This window comes from Dryobates pubescens, chromosome 2, assembly GCF_014839835.1.
Source record: "Dryobates pubescens isolate bDryPub1 chromosome 2, bDryPub1.pri, whole genome shotgun sequence".
NCBI classification, from domain to species: Eukaryota; Metazoa; Chordata; class Aves; order Piciformes; family Picidae; genus Dryobates; species Dryobates pubescens.
Window position 1 is genome coordinate 50018107 of NC_071613.1, and position 27109 is coordinate 50045215.

At 40.1% G+C, this 27109-nt stretch overlaps 1 protein-coding gene across 4 annotated transcripts; it reads right to left on the reverse strand.

The window, feature by feature from the left end:
- Positions 1-405: 405 nt before the first annotated feature.
- On the reverse strand, positions 406-27109 carry MARCHF7 (membrane associated ring-CH-type finger 7). Of its 4 annotated transcripts, XM_054177359.1 has the most exons (11): positions 26985-27109; positions 20792-20993; positions 16562-16720; positions 14565-14736; positions 11784-11951; positions 7867-8983; positions 7442-7611; positions 5557-5666; positions 4045-4158; positions 2260-2308; positions 406-542 (listed from the first exon to the last, which is right to left on the reverse strand). In XM_054177359.1, coding segments are annotated over exons 1-11 (2289 nt in total). In that variant the 5' UTR covers positions 26987-27109; the 3' UTR covers positions 406-516. The 4 variants fall into 4 exon arrangements, 2 of the variants coding, with proteins under 2 accessions (XP_054033334.1, XP_054033327.1); XR_008463050.1 differs by lacking the exon at positions 2260-2308 and having other exon boundaries at positions 432-542; positions 5534-5666; XM_054177352.1 differs by lacking the exon at positions 406-542 and having other exon boundaries at positions 1914-2308.

Sequence of the window (27109 nt, forward strand, 5' to 3'; positions counted from 1 at the left end):
GGAAGCAATCAGTTATATGATGTGACAACAGAGGCATTTAAAAAAACCCAAACAAAACTTATTTAAGTACATGGACATCCCCCACCCTCCCTCCCCTCCCTCCCCCTGAAACCCACTATAACCACTGAGTGCCCGTGTAGAGGAGCAAAACTCCATCGACAAAACCAGAAATCTGACTACAGTAAGAAGGAAACAAAGGGAGATATAACTTCCTTAAATATTCAAAATCTCATGTCTTCCAAAATAAAGCACATCATCCTCACCATTTAAAAAGGGATGTTGCTTTATGTTTATCTAATCCTTGCACATGCTGAGTAGCTCTCAAGTCCACTGAGTTCCACTGTGCAGCAGTTGTGACTTTGAATTCAACAATGCTTCAAAAACTACAGTAATATTCAATGCACTTTTTACTAAGGAGAGGAAAAAAAACAAATGCATGTTGATGTTGTTCTTGCCAGTCCAGCATTTCTGCAGCAACTCCATTTGTCTCTTGCAGTATGAAAAGTTATACCAGCATCAGTCTTCAGAATCATCCTCAGAGGCTGTTGGAACAACAAAACATAATCAGAAGCTTTGACAAAGGTCTGTGAAATTAGAACACTTTCAGATGAGTAGTGGAAATAACAGTGATTTTCTAGTATTAAATAGCAGACTCCAATACCCACCCCAACCCTGTGTAACTACATGGCTTAATTTCTGAATACAGCTCATGTCTGAAAAATACAGCATCTTCAAATCAAAACTCAACTCTATGAGACATGATGACCTCCTGCAGTCCTTCCTCACAATGAAAGGAAGAAAAACTTAATTATGCCAGAGATTCAACTTTTACGTAGTGTTCACAGTGGCTAATTCCAACAGTAGTCAGAGGAGAACATATTCAATCCATGACAGCAGCACCCAAAGGAAAGAAATGACTCAAAGTTATCAATTTGTATACTACAATATCTAGAAAGGTTCAGCAGTCTACACAATCCAAACAGACTCCTAATCAGACTTTTTTTTTAACATGTTGCTTAATGCAATTAAGTGAAGCCTAATTGAAAGCAGCTCCTCTCCACTTCCATTTCTTCAGCATATTCAAAATGAACATAAAAACCCACATGTGCAGGATTTTGTTGTTGCAAGGTGAATGAAAAGACACACACTTGTCAACTGTGATTAGAAGTCAGTACACACATCTACAACAGGCTTGTCCACAAGGGGACTTTCATCTGTCCTCTTAAGCAGATTCTGCAAAGTTTATACACCTCTAACACAGTGAAATCTGTCTCCTCATTTCTCCAGTTCTTAGAAAGGTAACTAAAGTAGCGTCAATAATACATTTAGAACTCAGTATTCCTCACCTGCAAGTTTGATAAGACAAGTATAGGTTACTGTGTAAAATGACACTCACGATTTTTACTCTAAAAAGTAACAGAGTATGAATAAAATCTGACCTCAAGTCCACCTTTGTCTGCTCTAAGTGTAGAGATCTGCTCCTTGAACTAGAATTCACACACACCCCACATTCCTTACCATACTTCCAATACACCCTATGCACTGAAAATTCAGACTCTGAATGCTGACACACATTTGCATGTACACCAGGACAACACAAAGAAAAGGCAGGTAACTACACTTCTACTACCTGTTGATCATCTCCAGAAATAAGCTTAGGTTCAGAATATATTTACCATAAGTCAGCACATTAATTTCAAACTTAACCACACCGAAGAAGCTATTAGGTGAAAAGCAGGCTAGTCCTTTGCCATAATTGGCAACTGTGGTATTTCATTCCTGAAGTGAATTATGTCAGATCAAGGAATACACACAACCAAAAAAAACCGTGCATGTGTGGAAAGGGAAGAAGACAAAGTGGCAAGAGATGTGGCTACTTAAGTGCAGTGAAATTCAACTTCACGTTCCTTCCCTGCCAGAGCTGATGTGAAAGGCTACAACCTGAAGGGCATTACCAATTCCATAATTACATGCTACTAGAATTACAATAACCAAACTCTAACTAGTGAGAACTCTTTTTATCACTTGCAGAAAATGCTTCTGTGGTCTGAACAACTCTGCTCTTAAAAAATTCATCATGGAGAATTAAAACTAGTTCCCCCTCAGAATAATTCTACTGATAAATGGAAAAAGCACTGCTGGGTAAAATCAGATTTCCAGTAATTTAGCTCAATATTATGAATCTTGGCAAGGAGGATTGTACTCAGTTAACTTTGAGGTGATCTAATGGGAGGGGAGGGGAAGAGGGGAAGCACCTACTTTCAATATCTTCCATATGTGCCTGAAGAGTTCTTGCAAGGTTAATAAACTAGAAACAAGGCAAAGAGAAAGTAGTTTAAAAGTTGCAAAGTTATCTGCAGAAATTTGCAACAAGTTAGCAAAGTTTTCTTCACTTTTTCTTTACTTTATAAATCCCATAGCTTCATCATTGGTGCCTGTTACCCTAACCCATTTGCCCAACTTACAAAAAGTCAATGCAAAATTTAATATAAATCCCCACATAATAGACTTCAAATTGCTACGGCAGTTATTTCAGCTTCCACTCTGTCAAACGTTTCTGGCAGCAGTTAGTGGCATCATCTTCATGTTCTACAGTCTGTAAGACACATCAGTTTTGAAAGTAGCACACACAAAAACCTGCCAGTTTCACAAAACTGTTCCCAGAAATTCTAATGCAGAGAAACACAATCTGTAAGGACTGCATTAGCTGGATGCATTTGATTTACCTCACTAATAATATGGCAAAACAGAGCCTTCTGACTGAATGAGGTTAACAGAAGGTGCATACACACACTTAACTGCAAATAAAAAGTTTAAGAGCAGGATTATTAGTAGGCTATTGATTATTAAAAGTACATGGTATCAAAACCCAAGGCCAAAATCCCTAAAACACAAGTTCCTTAGACAACTTCGAAGGTGTCAGTCACATAGGTTTTTTTTGTCAGTGACAATCTCATTGATAATCCAGAAGCTGACACACAGCAAAGTCAGACAAGAATACAAGGCTAGGGTTGCCTTAGCTCAGTAGTATGCCGAGTGCTGAACGTGCATGGGTACTCTCACAGATCTAAAATGCAGTGAGTGTCACTCAAGAGTGTCATGCTGCCTCTGATGAGAGACCAGTAAAAACACCTCATTCCTGCTAAGAGCCTGTACTGGATGCTGGCTACTATTAGACTATATCTTTTATGTCTCTACACTAGTAACAGAGAAAACTAAGCATTTCATTTGTGGATCATGGAATACCAGTTGAACATTAGACGTGTACAGAAAAGAGGAGCACTGTTCTAGTATAGTAAGTCATTAGAGCACGGTTCTGCCTCTACTCAGAAGGCCTGGTACCTGCTAGCAACCATTCCAATATGCATTGGACAAGGTTAATATTTTAATTCTTTGTATGCAATTAAAAAAAAAATTTTTAAAATCAGCCTTCAGGAGCTCAGTTGATTCATTATTTAGGATGAAATAAGTATGTAGAACATAGGATTTGTGAATGAGTCACTGCAGAAATAACTGTATGATGATCTCTTACTGGTAAAATGTGCACTTCCTGCATTTCTAAGACAAGTCATTTAAGTGACAAGAATCCAGTCAAACACAACTAGGAGTTTTGACTAATGCCAGAAAAATCACACTATAGCTTGTCAGTTTCAGAAGGTAATAGTCAAGTATGTATTTAGGCACAATCCAGCAGGTAAGCATTGCAAGGTCTAGACCTTTGCGACATTGACTGGCATAATGCAACAAATGAATCAAGTAAGATAATCCAACATTCTCAACTGTGTGTTTGGTACAGTGGGAGGTGAACCTTTCAGTTTTGCTTAAATTCACAATAATCATGGCAAATATACATGCAAAGCAATGAAATACTAATAACTTTGAGAAAAGTGATTTTGCACCAGTGACTGCAATAAAATAGTACCTTCAGTTTCAAAGCAAACAGCATTGACGAACTCAGATCATCTAAACCTAAACTTGTTAAATAAGCAAGCTTCTTGGGTATCTAGTTCCTGTTATCTGCCATAAAAACCACTGCATACTTACTCTAACACGTGTGCTGGCTTCACTTGCTGTTCCTAGCATATCAGAAAAGCGCTGCTCACATAAGTGTAACAACACTACAAGGTAGAGACCAGAGCTGATAAATTCATAGTCTGCCTATAAAGGAGATGAAAAGAAACATTCAGAACAATATTCAGCAATGTCTGCACATATTATTCAAGAAGTAGAACAAGAATTTAATTTTACTGAGAAGTTATACATATTTGATCTTTAGCTGTGGCAAGAGAATTGGAGAAATAATATGCCAGAAAACTTTAATTACTGAGAAACTATTTATCCTTCTGGTTCTTCCCACCCACCCCAGACCTTACATTTTATCCCTGAATACAAATAGAAGGAGTTCTACAAATAAAATCCCAGTCAGCACGATTGGTTCACAGGAAGATACCTGAGAATGAGAGTGGGGAAAAGAAAACCAACAAACTTTGCTGGTTCTGTCTCAGGTGGTCCTAACACTTCGTAGACATTCAATGTAAAGGGAAATAGTCTAAAAACTTTATGATGTTTTAAATACTTTGAGAAATTATTTTTCCTAAGAAAGGAAAACTTTCAAAATGCTACTGCTGAACTGATCATTCAGAGTCAATTCTTTAGGAAAAAGTTTCAAAGCTCTTATTTCTATCAAAGTACAGTGACAGTAACTAACTATCAGCAGTACTTAAACACAAGATGACAACACCTTCAAGGAAGACTTTTCAGAGTCAGGCCCAAGTGACAGCAACTAAATTACTGGGATAATTATTCACTCTAAATAAAGTTAGAGGTAAACAAAACTGGTGTCACTTTGTATTTTCTTTCAATTTCAGAGGTAGACAAATTTCATTAGTCTTTCTATATTCTATAGACCACAGCCCAGAGAATAAGGAAAACCCTCTGAAAAAGTTCATTAAAATAATGCCAACTTTGTTGTTTACTAATTTTTAAATACTACACAGTCCAGTAGCTCCAAGATAATAACTTTCTTATAATGAGAGCAATCATTTTTCATTTAGGACATTACTTGAAGGAGCAGCAAGAACCTGTTAGAAAAGAGGTTAGTTTCTACCACTAGGTACGAAACTGAAGTTTTTAATGGTATGCTTATGACAATTGCTTAAGTGTGTTAAAAACCAGCTAAAAGCAAAGACAACTCCTAACTTAATGTGAAATCCAATCTAATTGCGGTGGTATTCTATGGCAGTTTTATGTTGGGGGGAGCAATTTCAACCCACCACATGTTCCCACTGCACCTACGTGTCAGACACTGGGACTGCAAAGCTAAATGATTAAGAAAAGGATAAAGAGATATATTACACTTACTGAAAGCTCAGCTATAGGAAGCACAGCAGGAAGACAGAATTTGTCTGAATACTGAGAAGAAATATCTGTTCCATGCTGACATTACTTTATGTGCATAACAGTCCTTCTGAAAAGGAGATGCATTTTCCTTCTCTAAAGAAGAACGCCTTCTCATCACTAAACCAACACTTACCAAATTAGGCAAAATATACTAACTTGTTCATTTGCATGTGCCCTATAGAGTTCATGAATGTCAAAGTCTTCCAGATTCAGATGCAACTTCTCCTTGCACAGTTCACAAGTTGTTACTGCTTCCAGAGAAGAACCTGGCAGGGAGGGGCAGGAGAAAAGTCAGTGTCAAGTTGCAATGATCTGTGAAATAGGGCACAATTACACAAGCATTACAAACTGTAACTAGCCCTTGGGTTTATATGACAAAGCAAGAAAGCCTCTATTACAAATGTACTACCTGCTGCTATCAGAATGTAAATGCTACAGAATGTTTATTTTTTACCCAACTCCACATATTTTGTTCATTCTAGGTACCATATGCATCTTACTGAAAGTCTGACATAGTATCGCAGCTTGTACAGTTTGAATTCTACACTGTAATCCAAACATACACAGAAACAGTAATAAATGTACTGGAATAGCTTACAGTTACTGCCAGAATAACATTTTGTCTTGAAAACAAGCTGTTCCATAAACATCAACAGGAACAAAGCAAGTTTATAGTGGATGTTTGACTTGCATAGTTAAACACTTAAATAACTTCGACAGACTGAGGGCTTCTAATACATCCCTACTGTGCTGTGGGTTCTCTAAGTAAAAACCTAAGCAGATGCTAGCACTTTCTATTTGTAAAAAGTATTACATAATCCACTGGAGTACACAAAAAATGGTCTGTGATCAGTGGCACATGAATCTAGCTGGAGGTCCCTAACAAGGTGTGCTCCCCAGGGGGTCAATATGGAGTACACTGCCCTGGTGAGGCCACACTTGGAGCACTGTCCAGTTCTGGGCCTCCCTGGTTCAAGGACAGGGAACTGCTTGAGAAGGTGCAGCAAAGGGCTGTGAAGATGATTAGGAGACTAGAACATCTCATTTATGAAGAAAGGCTGAGAGACTTGGGTCTTTTTAGCCTAGAGAAGACTGAGGGGGGAATCTTATCAATGCTTATTAATACTTAATGGGTGCGTGTCAGGAGCATGGGGCCAGCCCTTTTTCAGTGGTGCTCAAGGACAGGACAAGAGGTAACAGGCACAAATGTGAACACAGGAAGTTCCATCTAAACATGAGAAGGAACTCCTTTAAACAGTGGTACAGCACTGGTACAGGCTGCCCAGAGAGTTGGTAGAATCTACATCTCTGGAGCTGTTTCAAACCTATCTAGATGTCATCCTGTGCAACCTGCTCTACATGAACCTGCTCTGGCAGGAGGGCTGGACTAGATCTCCAGAGGCCCCTTCCAAGCCCTGTCATTCTGTGATCTTCATGTCTTCTAACAAGCCATCTATTTTTGAAGTCTTAAAAATACTCCAGATAAATTGACCAGTTTAACACTGAGTTACTACAAATGAGTAATTTTATAATGTGCCATTTCTGAAGTGTTTCTTTAAAAAATTCTATGTGCACTCTGAAGTACTGTTTTTGAAGAAGTAGTTTTAACTGCTTTCAACAGGACTTAGCATCTTTTAGTTAAAATAGAAAAAACATTTTCAGAGATGTTAATTCCCATCACTCCAGTACAACGAGCCCAGACACAAAAGCCTTAAAAACTGGAACCATATGCCCAAGGAAGTTTAGGGAACAAGCTCACTCCAAACAATAGAGGAGCTCTAAAGCTACACTTCTGCTGTGCTATGATTTTTGACTAGTATCTTGGTAGACAATCCCAAAAATTTAATTCTGTGAATGACAGAACAGAGCTCTTGGGAACACTCTCAAGAGAAGCTGCACAGAGATTCAATAAGCTTGAAGTGCCACACTGCAGTTCATCCCCAACTGCTTGTTTTTCAAATAAATACCTTAGTAAGAGTAACCCTCCTGACAAGCCTTTCCAAAGTATCTAAAGTCTTCCTTGGTGCAGAGTCTGCTTTACCTGAATTAATCTTGGATTGCAGCCATTTTTTCATGCACTCCTGGTGGACATACTGCAGACTCCCAGTGCATTTGCATGGCTCTATTAAAAGGTTGTCAGAAGTTACAGAGGACATCTGACAGATTCTGCATAAGTCACCCTCTTCATCTTCAGAATCTTCTAAAAGCAGGCTGAATGGGAGGGAATAGTAACAAAAAGCTGTGACACATTTCATGCAAGACTTCTGATAACGACAATCCCATTCATCAAATTGTTCACCTAAAAGGATTAAGACAAATTTCTCAGAAGACACAGTGAGAACACAGGTGACAGCAGACTACATTGCTGCCTTCTCTAAGGGAAAGTTCCCTTCTAACAGCATGGTTACAGAAGAAGTCTCATGTTAAGTGAGGTACATTTTATCTCAAAAGAACATGCCACTTTACCTCTCTTTAATTTTCTGGAGTCTTTCTGGATCTCTTGAAGGTGGTATTTTAGACTTGCCACTTTCAGGTCCATCAGACTGATTCCAGCCAGAAGGAATAATATCTACAGTTATCATGAGATTGTCAGACAGATTGCTTCCTAGAGTTGGAGGCACTGCAAAGCGAAAGAGAGAACCAGGCAGAATTCCAGAACTTCTCCTGCTGTGAGCTGAATCTGGTGTGGAGGCAGTAGCTGCAGGAATACCAGATACTGCAGGTGTTGGTGGTCTGCTAATAGAAGCCCGAGGAGTGCTATCTGATGCTTCAGGAGAGGTCTCTTCACCTGACTCTCTTCTTCTGAAGATATGGTGTGATCTAGCAGTTGTATCAGAGGTAGAGATCCTTGCAGATTCGTCTCTTCCTTCTCTCCTTCTTCTGGAAAACAGAGGAGTACATCTGTTTCTCAGAGATGATGACAACCAGGATCCTGTGCTCCTACTTTCAGAGTCTGGTCTGTAACTTTCCCCATCTGAATCAGAGTTATGACTTTGTGAGACTCCTGATAAGCCCCATCTCCGTCTAAGAAAACTAAATCCCTGAGAAGCTTCAGATGTCTGAAGTCCTGGAACTTCTGGAACTGTAGATCCACTACTGTTTGACAGAGTAGAAGCTTGACCTCTTGGGACCACTGTTGAGTCTTCAGAGCCCAATGATCTTGTATGCAATGAGTCTTGGCTAGATCTTCGTGAGAAAAATGTAGATGACATACTAGATGCTAAACGAGACAGCAGCTGTCTGGTTGTGCGCCTCCCTTCGCTGTCAGCTGCAGGCTCATTCAATGACCTCTGAGAAGATAAAACCCTTTCAGAACCACTTGAGGAAGAAGTTGCATCTCTAACAGCAGTTAGAGAAAATGCTGTCTGCATGCTCCTCTGGGGAGATTCCAATTCACTTCTCCTTTGTCTTGAAGAATAGCTGAATCTTGAAGAGCTCATGTTAGAGTCTCTGTTGAAATAAGATGGCTGCTGATCAGAAGGCAACTGATGGTTCATGGATGCATTCAGCCTCAAAGTGCTTAATGAATTCTCTTTTGGTCTTGCTCCTTCTGCATATGAAGAGGCAGGCCTATCTTGAAGATCTACTGCAGAAAAAACAGAAGAAAATACTATGACAAGATATGCTCCAATTGTTACATTCCAGATGCATGACACTGAAGTATAAACACAGACATTCAGGATTTCATGACCCCTACACTCAATTGTTTCCAATTTGGCAGGTAGATTCCAGAGCAATATTAAAGCCTGAATTTACTTACTAGAATTTTAATTCTAAACTGAAACCTAGTGTGGTTTCAGTCTGGTAAATCCATCTGGAATCTAACACCCCCAAAATCTTCAATTTTCAAAATATGACTGACTTGCTTTTATGTGACTACTATCAGAAGTTATGCAAGAACAGCATCTGGCTTAAAACCAAATTATATACTACTTGTAACTTGAAGGTCCATTCAGCCTGTGGACTTGGAATGTCCAACTAAAACTTCAGCAACACAGGGACACCAAAGCACCCAAAACAAAGGCATGGATACAGCCACATATATTCCACATCTACAACAAGTTGCCTTTTATTTCTTCTCATCAAAGCATCCAGATCTGCAGTTACAAACACTCCTTAAAGGTACCTAAATTAGATTTGTATCTCACTATAACAATGTTTTAAAACAGGAATTCAAAAATAAAAATAATATCCTACAAACACCCCAGCCAGGGCCAAACTACCACAACAGCCCCAGCCCAAAAGGGCTATCTAGCAAGTGCTTTTATCCAAGAAATGCAACTGTTAGTTCACACGTTCAGCTATGCAACTGGCTTAAGCACATTAGCCATTCTGATCAGTAATGTCATCTGCTCTCCTAATTACCTTGCCTGCCTGTACTTTTACCCTGCTTTTTTAAGTGTATGTTTCATCACCCAGCGCTTCCCAAGGGCCAGATGGTAAAAGGAGGGGATTCTGCCCCTCTGGTCCACTCTGCTGAGACCTCATCTGCAGTGCTGGGGCCAGCTCTAGAGTCCTCAGCACAGAAGAGACATGGAACTGTTGAAGCAGGGCCAGAGGCCACAGCAGTGATGTGAGGGCTGGAAGCCCTCTGCTCTGAGGTCAGGCTCAGAGAGTCAGGGTTGTTCAGCCTGAAGAGAAGGCTCTGGGGAGACCTCCTTGAGGTCCAGAAAACGAGAGGCCAGCCAGCCAGCCTCACCTGGCTGCTCTGCGAAGAAGGACCTAAGAATGCTGGTGAACAAGTTCACTGTGAGCCTGTAATGTGCTCTTGTGGCCAAGAAGGCCAATTGTATTCTAGGATGCTTTAAGAAAGGTGTGGCCAGCAGGTCAAGGGAGGGCCTCCTCCATCTCTACCCAGCTGTTTTGAAGCCACACCTAATGTGCTGTGTCCAGTTCTGGGCTCCCCAGTTCAAGAAAGGTGGTAATTGCCACATCCCTGGAACCACTCCAGGTCAGGTTGTTTTGGGCTGATCTTGGTGGCCCTGCTCACTGCAGGTGGGGATGGACTAGATGATCTTTAAAGGTCCCTTCCAACACAAACCAGCCTGTGATTCTTCAAAGTATATTTTCTGTAAATCCTGTGTAAGTACTTCACAGTATCACTTCAACACCTTGAGACTTCTGCTGTAGCAGAACTGTAGCTAACATCACATAAACCATCTGAAAATGCTAGTATCAGCTCCTTCGAGTGCCTTGATCTGGGGGATGTGGGGGGCAAAAGGGTGAAGAAAGAAGCAGCTGAACACAGCTAACCTCATAGACAAAGCTGTTTCAGTATTTTATCTACTTAACATAGGTAGACTAAGCATAAGCATAGTTAGACTAAGATGGAAGACAGAAGCTTTCTCTATCTAACCTGAAATTGAAATTATTTTATGTTTCAAGTTTTTGGTTTGGGTTTTTTAACAGGTTCTGCATGGCAATCACCATTTATTGTTGAAGCTGAGGTTTATGCATCTGATTTTTCAACTGAAAAACCATCTGCACAGATGCCAAACATCTTGCTATATGGTTTCAAGTGCCCAGCAGGGAACATAGTTGGGAGTTGCTTTTAACAGCCCTTTACAGTGGCATTACTGCTCAAAATGCAGCAAGACCAGCATGAAGCAAGGCTGCCCACCCATCTGTTTCTCCCATTAGGCTCTACTACGAGGTAAACTCCAACTGTCCACTTACCAAGTAAATGTAGTACATAGTAACATTAAACCATAGCCTTCTGGTAAGGCAAAACAGCAAGCTGAAATCTGGAACTATGTTCTATCTTTTCTGCTCATTTTCTATACTTGTAAATATGGTACTTTTTTTTTATTCTTTCTTGAACTTCTGCATTATTAAATACCATTAATGCATCTGCAAAAAAGTGACATAGGAGGACTGATTGACAAGCTTCTCCAGACAGCTCTAAAAGGCCACAACACTGAACAGAAAATGTCAGCACAGCAGTCTGTTCTAGTCCTAGCAGTTATCATGGAACAAATCTTGCCTCATGTAAAGTATGTGCTTTTCCATTTTTCTTTTCAGTGTTTCTTTAATAACCACCAAAGAACCCAAAAGGAAAGAGATCACACAGGCACCTTCACAAAAACCCTTTGCTCATACAAATTCACATTATTTCTTTTCCCACATCTAAATACAAAGAGCTGTTAAGGTGCTGTTCCAACAGCAAACACCATTTTCTTATTGCTGACTGCATCTACCAGCTAGACCATTCATATAGGCTTTGATGCTTTAGCCAGCACATAAAAAGTGGCCAACCAACTTTATTTAAAAGGATACCTTAAAATTCAATTGATCTTAAGGCTGTGTATTTTGAAGAAAGTATTAAAAGAACACATGAAGAAACTAACAGGCATGCAACAAGCTTTCAGTTGTACAATACATACATGCTGAAGATGAAAAGTCACTGTTTCTGTAGCTGTGATCCACCAGGTTATTAACAGACAGATCTGCTCTTCTTTCTAACTCTCTTCGCTCTCTCACCAGGTCAGTTCCGAGGGAGCCTAGCATCACTGATGAAGACCTAGGAATCCTACTGTACCTCCAAGAAGAATCTAGAAAGAAAAAGTAAATAAATGCCCTGTTTTTGTAATCATTAAAAAAAAAAACAAACCACAACTATGAAAGCTAGTACTTAGGCACTGATTCCGGTTACACCATATTAAGGACAAGTTTAACAATACCACTAAGCTGATCAAGTGATCAGTTACCAACAAAGTCAAGAACAAAGCAGCACTCTGCTGATTATTTAATCTTGTACTGAGTTAGCTCTGAAAGCTAAACTGGAAAAAAGTAGTAATACTTTTGTGAAGAGTCAGACCCACTAACACTGATACAGGCCCAGAGCAGGAAGAGAAATAGCATCTTGTTTTCTAATGGCAGCTAGTTATGAAGTGGGTTTCACAATCACAGCAAAAACAGCAGTGCGAGACTTAGTAAATGCTAACATTCAAATGAAGCTTCTTAAATGCTTCTAAAACAATTTTTCCCAAAAGACAGGAAAGCTTAAATGCAGCTTAGGCATAAAACTTTCAGAACAATGACTAATACTGTTCTTGCTCGTATTGCAGAGTGAACACTCCAGTTCAGCTCCAACAACTACATAGGAAGCTGTACATACTGCAGCTGTAAACAAAATTCCTGTTCCAAAAAAAGTGTTCTTCAATGGCTCTGAAAAATTCACTTCAGTTTTGTTTTAGTGCTAGCTTATAAATCCAAATTTAAGCATTGTGCTGGTTTGGGCTGGAATGGGGTTAGTGTTCTTTATAGCTGCTATGTAGCTGTGTTCTGTATTTATGCTGGAAAGAGTGTTGGTAACAGGGATGTTTTAGTTACTGCCAAGCAGTGCTTTATATAGAGTAGCCAAGGCCTTTCTGCTTCTCACACCACCCCAACAACGAGCAGACTTGGGGGGCGCAAGACAGCAGCAGTCTGCACTGGGTTAGGAACTGGCTGGAGGGCCAAGCCCAGAGAGTGGTGGAGAATGGTGCCACATCCAGCTGGAGGCCAGTGACTAGTGGTGTCCCCCAGGGATCAGTGCTGGGCCCAATCCTACTCCATATATTTACTGATGATCTGGATAACGGGATTGAGTTCACCATCAGTAAATTTGCAGACACCAAGTTGGGAGCAGGTGTTGATCTGCTGATCTGTTAGAGGGTAAAAGGGCTCTCCAGAGGGACCTTGACAAGCTGGACAGATTGGCAGAGTCCAACATGATGTCATTTAACAAGTCCAAGTGCCAGGTGCTGCACTTTAGTCACAACAACCCCATGCAGTGCTACAGGCTGGGGTCAGAGTGGTTGGAGAGCAGCCAGGCAGAAAGCAACCTGGGAGTACTGGTTGACAGCCTGCTGAATATGAGCCAGCAGTGTGCCCAGGTGGCCAAGAAGACAATCCAAGAGGGCACATCTAAGACAGCTGACCCCAAGCAACATTCCAGACTATATGACAACATGCTCAGCATATAAAGCTGGGGGAAGAAGGAGGAAGTGTGGACATTCAGAGTGACAACATTTATCTTCCGAAGTCCCCATTAAGTGCTGAATCCCTATTTTCCTGGATAGCTACACTCCTGCCTACCAATGGGAAGCAACTAATTAAGTCCTTGTTTTACTACTGCTTCTCTATTAAGCTGCCTTTATTCCCTACCCACAAGTTTTCTTTTACTCTTCTTGATTCTCTCCCCTGTCCCAGCAGGGGGAGTAAGCAAGGACATGCTTGGTCCTTAGTTGCCAGCTGGGGTTAAACCATGTCACAGCATGATGCCCAACCAATCTAGAAATGCAAAGACAGATAGTCCTACATCAATGAAAAATGTAAGTGGTGGCCATTTTATTAATAAAGAGTAAGAAAGCATTGACAATGGTGGGTTCTGAGCAAGTATTTATCAACTTTTATTTGGATGGCTTTATGGTTCCTTAAGGATATATACAAGAACACTGATGATTCTCACAAGGGTAATCTGAATGGATCTACTACTGGTCTGTTTCAAAATGTTCTACTTTCAGTCTAAGTTTTTGACCCTTATTTCCTGACCTTTAGACTTTTATTAGCATATTGCTTAACTTACATTTATCCAAGTATCTCATACTTACTCAGCTTTAATGAAAAATCTCAGTTTCTCATTAAAGGGCTCCTACTGTACAATGTTTCTTTTTGTTTAGCCTACAGAATGAGTTCAGGTCCTGCTAATGAAGAACTCTTTCTTCCCTGACCCCCAACAACAGCCATGACACTGCCTCCTAGAACACAGAGCTAAGTAAGGTAAAGATTTCTTTTCAGCTATCCCTGGCACACACAGCTTTACCAGCATAATTTGACTCATGAAATAATAGCAGGTGCACTCATTCTTCCCTTGAAATCTTAACCAATTAAGACATTTGAGCCATGAAGTTCAGCTTTACTACAAATGGAATAAGTACAGGGAATAATTTTTTAAATTACCTGAGTACAATTGAATTTTTCAAAAGACCCTGTTAACAGCATTCCCAGCACTCTGGATACTGCTATTAGTGTTGGCATGTCTTCTGTTACACATAGCTTTGTAGTATTTAAGTGTAATAAAAGCATAATATTTCAAAGCAAGTCCTTTAAGACTTTATAAAACCCAATCTTCCTATTCAGACAATTCCCATGTAACTCAGCTCAAGTAATCAGCCTCTCACCTGTAAAGGCAGTCAAGCCATTACTTCTCACAGAAGAGGTAGATGTACAAGACAGCTTAGGTCTCTTTGAATCACTATCTCGCTGCTGGCTATGCAGTCTTGAATACGCTCCCTGAGTTCTCTCAGACTCACCGTAACACCCAGATGTAAAATGAGAGGAAGATGATGTAGACTGAAACAACATTGAAAACAAAATAGGGGGAAAAAAAATTACAGAATTTCAGATGTACTTACACAGAACAAAAGTATACATAATACAAGACTCACAAAAAGAGTAGAGAGTAACTTTAAGATGCAAAATCTTGTTTCAAAATAGTACAGGACTTACACTTGTGCTCCTGATCAGTAATCCTAGATTCACTGAAGACAATCCTACAAACAAAAGCCACCTTCTATGACAATCAGCATTATTTTTCCTTAATACATAGATGTGGCTTACAGGGGAAAAAAGGATATTCCTAACTTGTAAGATGCTATAAAAATGATCACATACAGCTGTGCAGACCTCCAAACAAATACAATTTTGCTCCCTAGAAATGATGAAAACATTGTTTTATTAAACAGTTTAACTAATCCAGCTTATTTTTTTACTGACATAAAATATGCATAGCCAAGGAGTTGGCTCTAAACCCTGGTAAGCTGCTTAGACCAGATACATTGTGGTTACATTAAGCTCAAGTGCAATGCAGAGTAAAGAACGGGTACAAATCAGAAGTTTTCAGAAACTAGTACTAAAAAAAAAAGATAAAGCTCTTAGTCTGGTTACTTGCAGCCTAGGCATTAATTTTCTATTTGATTTTTTTCTTATCTTATGCAAAAAATCTTGAGCTCAAAATAGCTCAACTGAGCTGTTTGTCCTCCCAGAAAGTATCCAAAAAAAGAGGTCCTATAAGGATCAACCAAACTGGAGCAGAAAGTAAAGCTGTGTTTACTTTTCAGTTCCCTTTTTTACTAAGTCTAAGCCCCTCCTTTTTACTCTTTACAATTAAGAATTATCTAAGTACTTCTCTTATCCCATCATAGAAGACAGATGGGGAGACAAACTAACATCATAAACCAAGTACAAAGGTAGGTTTATTTCTCTCATGGGTCATCTGTTTAGCATGTAACTTGTCTTTTAATCATTTGCTATTTGCTAAGTAGAATTTTTAGTGTCTTCTGCAACGTTCACTTGCATTAGAATTTAAGAGAAAAATTAACCCTAGTGGGAAAAATAAAGTGTCATTTTGAAAACTCTACACCACCAACTTATTTAGATATGTAGGCCACATACAACCAATTTCAAAGTGACCAGAATTTTCACTTGTTTACTACCCCCAACATCTTCAGTTTTCCAATTTTTCCATCTTAATACTTCTACTGCAATTAGAAGTGTTTTATTGTCACTCTACAGAGCATACACACCTTGAAGAAGCTAACTATGTTATGAAGGCACATTCTGGAGCCTAGTTAAGATAAGCTGCTAAGGCCTGAGCCTTGGATCCCCATCTGGTGACACTTTGGCCTTCATTTTCTTTCACAGTACACTGCAAATAGCATGTAAGCATGTGCTGCAAGCACAAACCATGAACTACTCCACAATTAAGTTTTCTAAGCAGGTCTCCAAAATAAAAGAGTTTTCTGTTAACTCACAAAACTGGCACCATCCAAAAAACACCCTCTAGAGATGCCTGATGGAACGAGTTAAGTATGAACAATATTGATGTGTGTGAGATCCTAATCACCTTTTTACTTTTTAATTGGAAACTTGCAGAGCCAGTCTCACTTCAAAGTATTTTCTTAACTATTAGTAAAACTAATAAACATTATTTCCATTCTCTGAATAATTTATTAACACCACTATCATCTTGCTTTCCCTCCATCTTGCCTTCATAGGATCTACTTATCTGGAAACATCACAATAAGCCTCTGCCAAGCAGCTTTTCTGGTTGTGAAGGCTGAGATAAAACCCTAGGTTTATTTTTTTTGTAGAAATATTACACATTAACAACTCTCACCAATCTGCTTCCACTTCCCAAAAATCTTCCAGAATGTGGGTGATCAAGTGTCCCTGAGTAGCGAGTTGGAGAGGATGTTGTAAGCTTCCAAGGAGTGTCATGGGTGTCTCTTTCTCCAATTCCCCAGTCTCTACTGGAACTATTCAATACACTGGATTCCTGAAGAACAACATGCTTATCATTTGCAACTCAAAATGAACTCAGTATCTCATCCAAATATTGAAAATACAGGGAACTGAAGGTACTATGAAATCTGGAAACCTCTGATGAGAAACATCAAGGGATACCCAAGAAGAAATTAAACAGGCTTGAGAACCAGAAGCAAAAGGAAAGTTTGCTTTTTAAACTACTTTCCAGCAATATCAGCTCTTTTATCTGTCCCCTCATTTGGCTGGGGACAATAAAAAACTGAAACAATGAAAGGCTTCTGAAGCACTACCTCAACTTAGATACTTCATCAACAGGGCAGAATAAAAGACCTTTCAAGTCTTATGTAAAACCCACACAGAGTAAGAGTCCCCATGATAAAAAAGTGCCACAGCAACAGTGGCTTTTTGACCACTAAAGCAAGTCACACTGTCTTGTCGTGGTCACCAGTTTCAATGTAGGAAAGAATGGGTGCAAAGAGAGGGGGGGGAAAAAAGAAGGAACAAACCCACAGTTTGGGCTTACTAACAGATGATTCTGTGTGCTGAATTCAGTAAAATTAATAGAAATAACAGAAAACCAGCTAAGTGGAGTCTGATTATTTATCCATCCTCTTTCTATAAGCTATTAATAATGCAATTGCAGTAGCTTCTGTCACTATTTCTTATAAGTTGTAGTATTAAGATTTTAAAAGCTGAAATTGTCATGCTCATCTCACAAGCAAAATTACTGAAAATACAGTAGCAGCCAGTGAGTTCTCATATTCAAATTGTCATTAGGATTCATTTCATGTGCATGAATTCTCTGTCCATGGGCACATGACTACACAACATTTTACCTTCAAGTGAAGCTCTCTGAAAACATTCTGAATAGAAGCCACATGTAGGAGGCTTAACTGATATTGAAATACTTGCCTTTCCTTTTCTCCAGCTGTTAAAATTATGAAGATCTGAGAATTTCATCTTACTTTAAGTGTCTAGATCACTACAGTAGACCTTAATCCAAGAAAATACACAATGGCACAACACCAAAAGCCAGTTCATGGACCCTCTACCATTCTAATGCAAGATAGCCTTTACACTGTGCTCATTTCTTTCAGACAAGTCCCAAGGCCAAAATGCAAAGAAGGGGGAAAAAAACAAAAACAAAAAACTCCCCACCAAACACATACACAACAATGTACTGTGTATCCCAAAAGTGGCTGCAAAAGAAAGCTCAACCTTATTGCTGTATCTGAAACTAACAACAAAAATCAGTGTGCTTTTTTCTTTCAGTTCAGCTTAAGATTATTTAACATCTCCTGTTAGAACTTAATCATTCAAGCACTACAGAAGGTTTCCTAGTTTTGGTGCCTATTTTCAGTAGCAGAAAAATGTGATTGGAAAACCTTTATAATTATTTTATACCCTTATCTTGACCCAATCACTCCATTATGAAAAATGAAACAAAACCAAAAACACTCAAACTTGCACATCATTTCTCATGAAATGGCTAATAATGTTGCATCATACAGCACAGGGTAAATTTCATTCTTTGTATTACAAGTCACCTAGAAACTATGTTATGTCACATGCATCAGATTAGTTTGCAGTCAACACGCTTGTTTTGCCGCCTCAGATGAGCAGAGGCTACTACCCAGACTAATCTTAAGGGTAGATTTATAACCACATGAATTTATACCTACATGAAAAGGAAAAGAAGAGGGAGAAAAAACCACAACACACCCACTAGACACAAACCTTCCTTTTTTTTTAGCTTTCATCAAAAGCAAACACTTAGTCCGACTGCTCTGTCTCTAAAAGTCTGAGTTAAGCTACAAGTGAGCACGGTCTCTAGCTAAGAATTGACTTTGTACTTTGAAAGGCAGGTCTCAAAGTTCTCCTTCCTCTGTATGCCCAAAGCACTACTGATATTCATACTTTTTTGCTTCTCAGCAACAAATGTTTTGGATTATTTAGAACTGAATCAGTTCTTAGTATTTTTAAATGTGCTTTGCAAAGGATTAACAAAGTGAAGAGGCCCACCCATTCCACTCCTATTTGACTGGACTTAATCTTACTTAGAATCATACAATCACAAAATGCTTTCAGATGGAAAGGACCTTTAAAAGTCATCATCTAGTCCACCCCCTTATGATGAGCAGGGACATCTGCAACCAGAGCAGGTTGCTCAGGACCCCAAACAACCTGACCTGGAATGGTTCCAGGGATGGTATCTACCACCTCTCTGGACAACCTGGGCTAGGGTCTCGCCATCCTTAGTGTAAACAATGTCTTCCTTCCCTCCAGTCTAAATCTCCCTTTTTTAAGTTTAAATCATCACCTCCTGTCCTGTCACAATAGGCCCTGACAAAAAGTCTAACCCCAGCTCTCCGATTGGCCCCTTTAAGCACTGAAAGGACACCAGAGGTACTGCAGACCCTTCTCTTCTCTAGGCTGAATAACCCCAATTCTCTCAAGCCTGTCCTCACAGCAGAGGGCTTGCAGCCCTTGCATCATTTTTGTGGCATGTCTGGACCTGCTCCAACAGGTCCATGTCCATGCTGAGGGCCTACAGACCTGGACACAGTACACCAGGTGAAGTCTCACTGGAGCAGAGTGGACTTTGTTCTCAACCCAGCCCCTTGTAATGTCAACCGGCAAGCAATATTGAAATTTGCTCCTACCTGCTCTGTACATATCAACAGAGGGGAACTTTCCAATGCTTTTATCATTAAGCATTAGTTTTGCGTAACAAGATCTCAAGACTATCTTCTAGGAATTGGGAGTGGAAAGAAGGGATACAACTTAACTTTCTATACATGTATTTCCCCCTTAGGAAAGTCATGAGTTTTGTTCCACTGATGGGAAGTACTTTGATCAACAGGAAGTAGTCAAAAGACAATATGCAGTGTGGAGAACACACTGCAGTTCATATAATAAAATGTACACAACTTTTGTGTTGCAATTTAATAACAGCAGTAACACATCTAACTTCACAGCACTTGGTTAGGCCAAGACTCATCTATCTGATTTGGTTTTACTGAGCAGACAGTCAGTGAAAAATGTATAGGAATCCATGAAAAAATAATGGCTGGAAACTACCCTGAGACACTCCCTACAGGACACCTACTATGACTGTTAGATAAGGCAAAATATAAGACGTATGCATGCAATTGTGCTAAAAATAATTAATGCCCTATTACTTGTAAATCTGTTTCTGGAAAAGTCATTATATAATACAATGTCCCAGATCACTTGTCAGCAGGGACCAAACTCATATATATATAAACCAGCCCACAACACTTCAGAGTTAAGCCTAAATGGCCTTACATTTCTAGGTCCAAAACTGAGGTGAGAAGGGCTGACAGAAGCAGAAAACAAAACAGTAACAGAACTGAGCCAAACGGCCATCTGTTTCCAAGTGGCCAAAATAATTTGTGTAACAGTTTAATCTCTACTTCCCATAATACTTTCACAGTGAAAGCACCTACAAGCATGTGACTTCTTATGTTGAACATGACCCCTCTCCCCCACCAAAGCAATGTGGTTAGCATAAAAACGCTGTATGTGAAACAGCAATGGCCTTTACCAGTCCTGTCTATTGCAGCTGAAGCCCAGCTCTATTAATATGCTGACATCAGCAAAGAAAGGAGGTGTGGCAGAGCAGAACTTCCTACCAACATCTAGAACTGCAACAGGTGCCTCTGCTTTCTGCACTATCCATGCATGAAGTATAATGCTCCATACATGTCAATATCCTCACCTTCCCTCGTAAGAAAACTCCTACCCAGATTTGATGCTGCAGTGTCTAGTGCCAAAGCAGATCCACAGTATTGCCCTTTTTGAAAGGTGTAGTTACAAACAAAAGCAGGTAAAGATGGCAAACCTAGGACAATCAGTTCAGCAGTTCAAACTGCAGAACACATTCTTTGGCCTGCTTGTTCAATCTATGCAGGTAATCTGGGAGTTTGTTAGCAAATGCAAGGCCCTGTGTGGGACCTTTCTTTGTGTTTCCTTTTTGTTGCTGTTTGGGTTTTAGTGTTCTTCTTGGTGAAAAATAGACATTAATTTATATTTTACAGAAAGAGACAAAACACATTACCTGGTATCCAGATTCTAATCTTCGGGAAGAGTCTCTTGCACTATAGGCACCAGCTAAACTGTTTCCAGTTAATGTTCTAGATCCTAGTGAAGAACTGGAGGCCTGAACAGATATCCTTCGAGGAATTCTTGAGGGTTTTGACTCCATTCTCTGTATCCTGTATAAGGACACAGTGATTATAGTTTCTTTTAGAAGCAGGGACCTATATGCAAAACATGCACAAGTCATTCTGAGTGCATCATAGATATGACTCACATACAAATATTTACACAGTGCTTTGGTCTGACTGTGCATCAGCAAGATGGGGAAATAAGCTCTTATCCTGTTTGTTTTTTTTGTAACCTCCTCATCTCCTCCAATTCTGTGTTAGAACACAAGAAATGTAGCCCCTTTCACTAGTCTTATTATTACAAAAAAAGTCTATTACCATTATATTGCAAGTGCGACTCTCTTAAGAGCTGTGCAGCACTAGTATTAACACAGAATAAGTCAGGAGGCAGGAAAAAAAAACTCAGAGCTCCAGAATCCATGTAGTACTTTTTTGTAAATGAACTCACCTCAACACTCGCAGAAACTACACTCAGACCTTTTCTTCAGAGTCAAAACTATGAAACTTTATCCTCCTGTGAAAAAAACCACATTTGCAGTCTACCTGCCTCAAAGAAATAGTTCTCTTCTCCAAAAACAACTCCCATGACAAGTAATGTACACATAAGAGCACATGCTGTCTCAGAGGTGTATCTTAAAGTTACCTTAAAGTCACTGAGTGTTTATTTGCACTTTCGGTACTTCTAGGCATTCCAGAAGTAATGCTGGTGCCTTTTCCACGTGAGAAATGATCCTGTAGTTATTCCTGTCCTTGAAAGGACATCTTGACTTAGGAGTATCTTGTTCAAGAACTGCAGATAGCTAGATAAATGGTTTACTAACATTTCGATTCTTCCTGCTCAGGATGGGACGGAATCAGACCACAAAACACAGTTCGCAAAATTAAATGAAAACTGCAGTAACCTCAGTGACATGGTGTGGGAGGAGCAACATAACTGAAAACTCTAAACCAAATGGACAAGAACTCCACTGGTACAAGGAGTTTTGTAGAAATGCTACAATCTGGTTTATTCAACCACTTTTAATTAACCTCCCAAGAAGGAAAATAGTTCTATCAGGAAAAAAAAAAGGTGTGTCGGGGGGAGAATCAGTCAAGTGCATTTTTTTTCTACACATCAACAATGCTCTTCAGTAACAGTCTGTGAAAAGCTCCAACACTGATCCTCATGTAGCTCTCATGTCTGGCTGCAGTTTCAAGTTGACTTCATATTTGGGACTTCTGATCTTAGCTGGAAGTCCTGATGCCTTAGCCATTCTACCTGATAAAAGTTAAGTCTGACCAAGCTGAGGTTAATTAACGGAAACTTATTTTAACCACTGGCCTGGTACACATTCAGTGGCTAGCATTAAAACATGGGTCACAACACAAAATAACCCTAAATCCCTAAATCTTGCAAGTCTGACTTTTTAATTTTTGGGGGGGGCAAAAAAATACAACCTAAAGCAAACCAAGTTTAAGCAACTGCGCATTTGCATACAAAAGTGCTATCACGTTGTATTATGGAGAAGCACACCAGCTTCTAGACCATGTTTCAGACACTGGCAACCCAATCATTTTGGCCAGAGACATCACCAGTTAAACAAAATCAATTCAGGAATTTGAAACTCTCACTCACCTAAACTCGGTTCATGAACCTGCAATCATTAAATTGTTAGTTTCAAGATCACATTTAAATACCTGTGAGAGCCCAAAGACTCTACTGTCTCAAAACAATGCGTGACATACCTGGTCTGAACAGACAGGGTGATGGCTTTGATAGCCCTTAATAGCTCTCCAGGATTGCTGCTGGCCTGGCAGAGTGGCTTAACAATGAAAGGAGAGAATCGGGAATTCCCTCTTTCCTGATTTTAAAGCCACTGCAACAGCACCACATAAAGTCCAATGGCAGACACTGCACTGGAGCACTCACCTCTGCTCACCTCCCTTTGTGATTTGGAGACCATCCCCACCCTCTTCCCTCCCATCCCAAGCCAAAACGGTATAAAAGGACCACAACTTCGGGGGTTCACATGTTGCATTTACCACAGAAGACCCTTCTGGGATGAACACCCACCACTGAAGGACTTGGAGTATGTCTGTGAAAATGTCACTGGATCTAAGATGGTGGTATCTTTCTTTCCCTCTTACTTCTCTACTTTTTCCTCTCTTCTTTCTTCCCATTTTCCCTCTGTTCCAGTCCAACTAAGCATCTCTAAGGTGCAAGAGACCAAGAGTTTTCATCAGCTCTAATAAACCTAACTCATCTGCTGTATGGTGTTGGTTCATTTTAATTGACTCCAAGAGAATTTTTGAATCTTAGAATTACCCTATGCTGGCTTGGGATATCAGGTCATGATAACCCCTAAGTTAAATATTGAGCAGTTGTATGCAATTCTCAAAGTTGCAAATACAGTTGCATTGATAGGAATCCTCTAAGCATCATTCTGTAGTACAGAAGAACACGGTCAACTGTGGAAATCTAGGTGAAATTCAGTACAGACAAACACAGTAAACTAAGCTACACCACTCCAAGTGAATAATTTGTGCAATAAAACGTAACAACCATGTTTCTTAGATGAGAATGATGGTTAATTTAAGCTTTAGAGTAATTTCCAAGTTCAGTACTTCCAGTATGAAGCCGCACCAAGAATGAAAAAGTTATTATTCAAGTTGCAAACTGTGAAGCCAAATTATGTCACAGTAATAGAGACCAGGCATATGCTGGACAGGACAGGTGTAGGTCTTGATGAGATCTGACATTCAAAGCACTATGTATCTGTGTTTTACCCTCACACAAAATGTAAAGGACACAGAATAATAGATTCAACTCTGTACTATTAAGTGCTGTACAACGAGTGCCAGTATTACTGCACTGTTTCTGGACCACCCTGTGTCAGATAGATGTGGAATGGATGAAATAAGTAACACAGAAATCACATACAGGCATATGTGGAATAACAAAGGTTCTAGAAGGGCTGGAAGCTCCTCCCAGTAGAAATTAGTATCTAGATTAAGAGGGGAACAGACAGAACTGTAAGAAGCTGTAAGAACTTCAAGATTAAATTAGATATAATTTAATAATAAAATTGCTTATGGACCATCCACAGAACAGACTAAAGAAGAGCATCCAGATAGGACAGGAAAGGTCAAGGTAGAAGATTGTGGGCACCAAAGCAAACTCTCAAGAACCTGGAATAGAGCCCAACATTAGCAGATTGCTTCTACAAACACATGAAAAGGCACCAGATTAGTTTTTGTCACTAGTGGTAACCCTAAGAGTTCAATGTTACCACTCTATGTCAGGATGACACTATCCATATAGTATTTTGTTTCTCTAAGTAAAGAAATCTTGCAGAAACTGTAGACAAAAAAAAAGAAGTGGCAAACCAAGACAAAGACAGCACCCAAAAATTGCAAAACTTAATGCCAGTTTATGCATATATATATATATAATGATTAATTTGTTTAATACAACTGTTACTTTTGTTCCCTGCAGTCCTAGCCTCAGCCAGCGAAACAGAAAGATCTGCTATAAAGACGAATCAGAGTTGTGTAAGAGCAGGCATTTGACAAAAGGAGCCCTGCCTCATTTGATGCAGAGGTGGAAAGGTATTGAAAAAAAGGCATTGTGGTCTTGGCAAAACACTTCTGCTCAAGGAAATTCGATTTTATCTCTGCCTTTCAACAAAGATTCAGTGACATGGAGCATACTGTTCACATCATAAATTTTTTCTAAATCACTACATAAGAGCTTTTCAGTTTCTACGTGTCCACCACAAAATTTACTTGGAATGCAACTAGCAGAAACCATGAAACCTTGTATATGAAACTGAGGTCAATGAAGCCAATATTTGAATATATTAGATAGGCAGCAATAGATACTAGGCAACTCAACTTTGGGGTTTAGGGGATTGTTCAGTGGGTTGCTTTTTTCCCCTTGGGTTCTCTTGAAAGCATTTTAAGCACCACATCTTGGAAGCTTAAGAAGCAACCATCCTCATAGTTGGCTTGACTACAGATAATACACATAGAATAATTATGCTGATCATGGTAACACAGTGAGGTGGTTAAGGTGACCATGCTCAGGTTAAGGTATCACAGGCAGAACAAGACAATGGTCTCATAGTAAAAGAAATAAAGCCACTTGAGTACCTGTCTGCAAGGAGAAACTTGTGATTTTATAGGGTATTTCAGAATAAGACTGGTTCCTTTTCACAGTATCAGCATCTTAAGGGTGTTTTTTAATGAGCACAAAGAAATTCAAATTAACATCCTGAACATTTTGTTAACCCACACAGGAATTCAACAAATCCCAAGTGGTAATTAATGTGTTGTAATAAGTTCTATAATGACAAAGCAGTCGCCTCAATTTACAGAGAAGGTAGTGAGGGCCAAAAAATACTTAAATAACTTCTCTGAGGAAAAGAAGATAATAATAAATTGTGTTGCACTATGAACTGATTTAAAAGGTTGTTCTTGCCACAAAGGAACACCTCAGTGAAATACGACACCTGAGGTGTCTTTCAGTGAGCATCCTTCAACACACTGTCTTGGCAAAACACACTTCTAGCTTCTCTACCATTTTGACACTACTCATGATGGTATAGAACAGAGAAATGAGTAGGGCAAGAAGCACTGTTCTCATCAAAGCTACATATTTTTATCAGCTTATGCCATGTTATACAATTTAGCAATCAAAACCTCATGGGAAAATCCACAAACAACTCTTGTGTCTCCTGGAATAACGGATACAGGTGATGCTTCTCGAGACCTGGTAAGAAACCAAGTTCTGAAAACAAACATTAAAGTCGCACCCAGGAAACAGATGACCAAGTTGTAATAGGAGGTGGAGCTGAACAGCCTATTTTGAGTACACAGCTCAAGTGTCCTGCCCTTCTTGATCTGTCATCCCTCCAACTACATTATAAAATATCAACTAGACCTAACATAGTCACGAATAGTGACAATAACAGACAAAAGATCCAAGAGGTCTTTGTGGGAAGAGTGTTATTTCCAAATGTAAAAATAACACAAAACAGCAAATACTTCAAAATAAAAATCTCTCATTCCCCCTTTCTTCTACCCTGAACTGCCCCACCATGAGAAATAAGGGGCAATTTGAGATATTCTGTCTACCAGTAAGGGAAGCCTTTACTAGCTTCTATGGCTTTCTAGTGTCAATTTAAATAATTCTTGCACAATCAAGCAGAGAACACACTTCACTTCCAGCTTCTAAATGCAAGTTTTCTACCTTAGAACTATATGGTAACACTTCTAAGAGTTGAGGGTTTATGTCTAGAGATTTTTGTAAGGTTTGATATGCAATTGTTCCTTTCTCCCAAGCAACTTGGGATCACATCTCTTCCTCGGTGTTTACTCAGTCATGTTTTTATGACAAACAAGATGGAGTTCAGGGATAAATCTAGTCTGCGCAGTTCTTTGTTCGGGATATTTCGTCAACCTTCAATCAAGGAAGACTGACAAAAAACTCAGCAGCCTCTCAGGAGTCCCATGAGCAAGGAAAATATTTACAAATGCGATCGCCTGCCTACGCTGCAGCAGCTGATGGCATGACGCTGGGCTGCTCCCCCAGACTAGAACGAGCAAGCTGTAGACGGCAGGTGCTCCGTAAAGCCGCTGAGGAGGGCACCATACCCTCCTCCCTAGGCCTGAAGGGAGCGGCCCGGACAACAAGGCTCAGGCCCCGGCCAGGAGCCCACGGCCGCGCCCGCGCTCCAGGCCAACGTTAACCTGGGTCTTGCGCCAGGCTGAAGGACAGCACCGACCACTCTGTTCCCACCCCCCAGGCCAGAGGCTAGTCAAAAAGCGTAAAGGCACCGAGGAACAGCTAGTGTCACATAGCTCCGCAGCCAGAGAAGACGCAGCGGCGTACGACCGTCAGAAGAGCTTCGCAGAAAGAAAGGCGGAGGAGGCAAACGCCAGCCCCGAGACAAAATGGTTCCCCCCAGCCCTGGCAAGGAGCGGCCAGCTCCGGCCCCGGCCCCGCACACGAACGCAAGCTCGATCGTACAGGGACATTGTCTCGTCCTCTACACCGCAAGCTGTCTGTACTCACTCTCACGGCACAGTGCTCACGCCGCATACATTCAGAAACTGAGGATCCTCCAGAAGAGCTAAGTCGAACCGGGCCCGCGGGCCGCCACGACAAGCCAAGCCAGCCGCCTCTCCCTGCAGCACAATGGCGACAGCGCGGAGACGGTATTCTTGTC

What these genes read in the sequence shown, in the direction of transcription:
- MARCHF7 (XM_054177352.1), bottom strand. An exon ending in TGGGAAGTGGAAGCAGATTG is followed by an intron (nt 14,737 to 16,561) that starts GTGAGAGTTGTT and finishes ATGTTGTTTCAG; the next exon opens with TCTACATCATCTTCCTCTCA. An exon ending in TGACTTTTCATCTTCAGCAT is followed by an intron (nt 8,984 to 11,783) that starts GTATGTATTGTA and finishes TTTCTGCAGTAG; the next exon opens with ATCTTCAAGATAGGCCTGCC.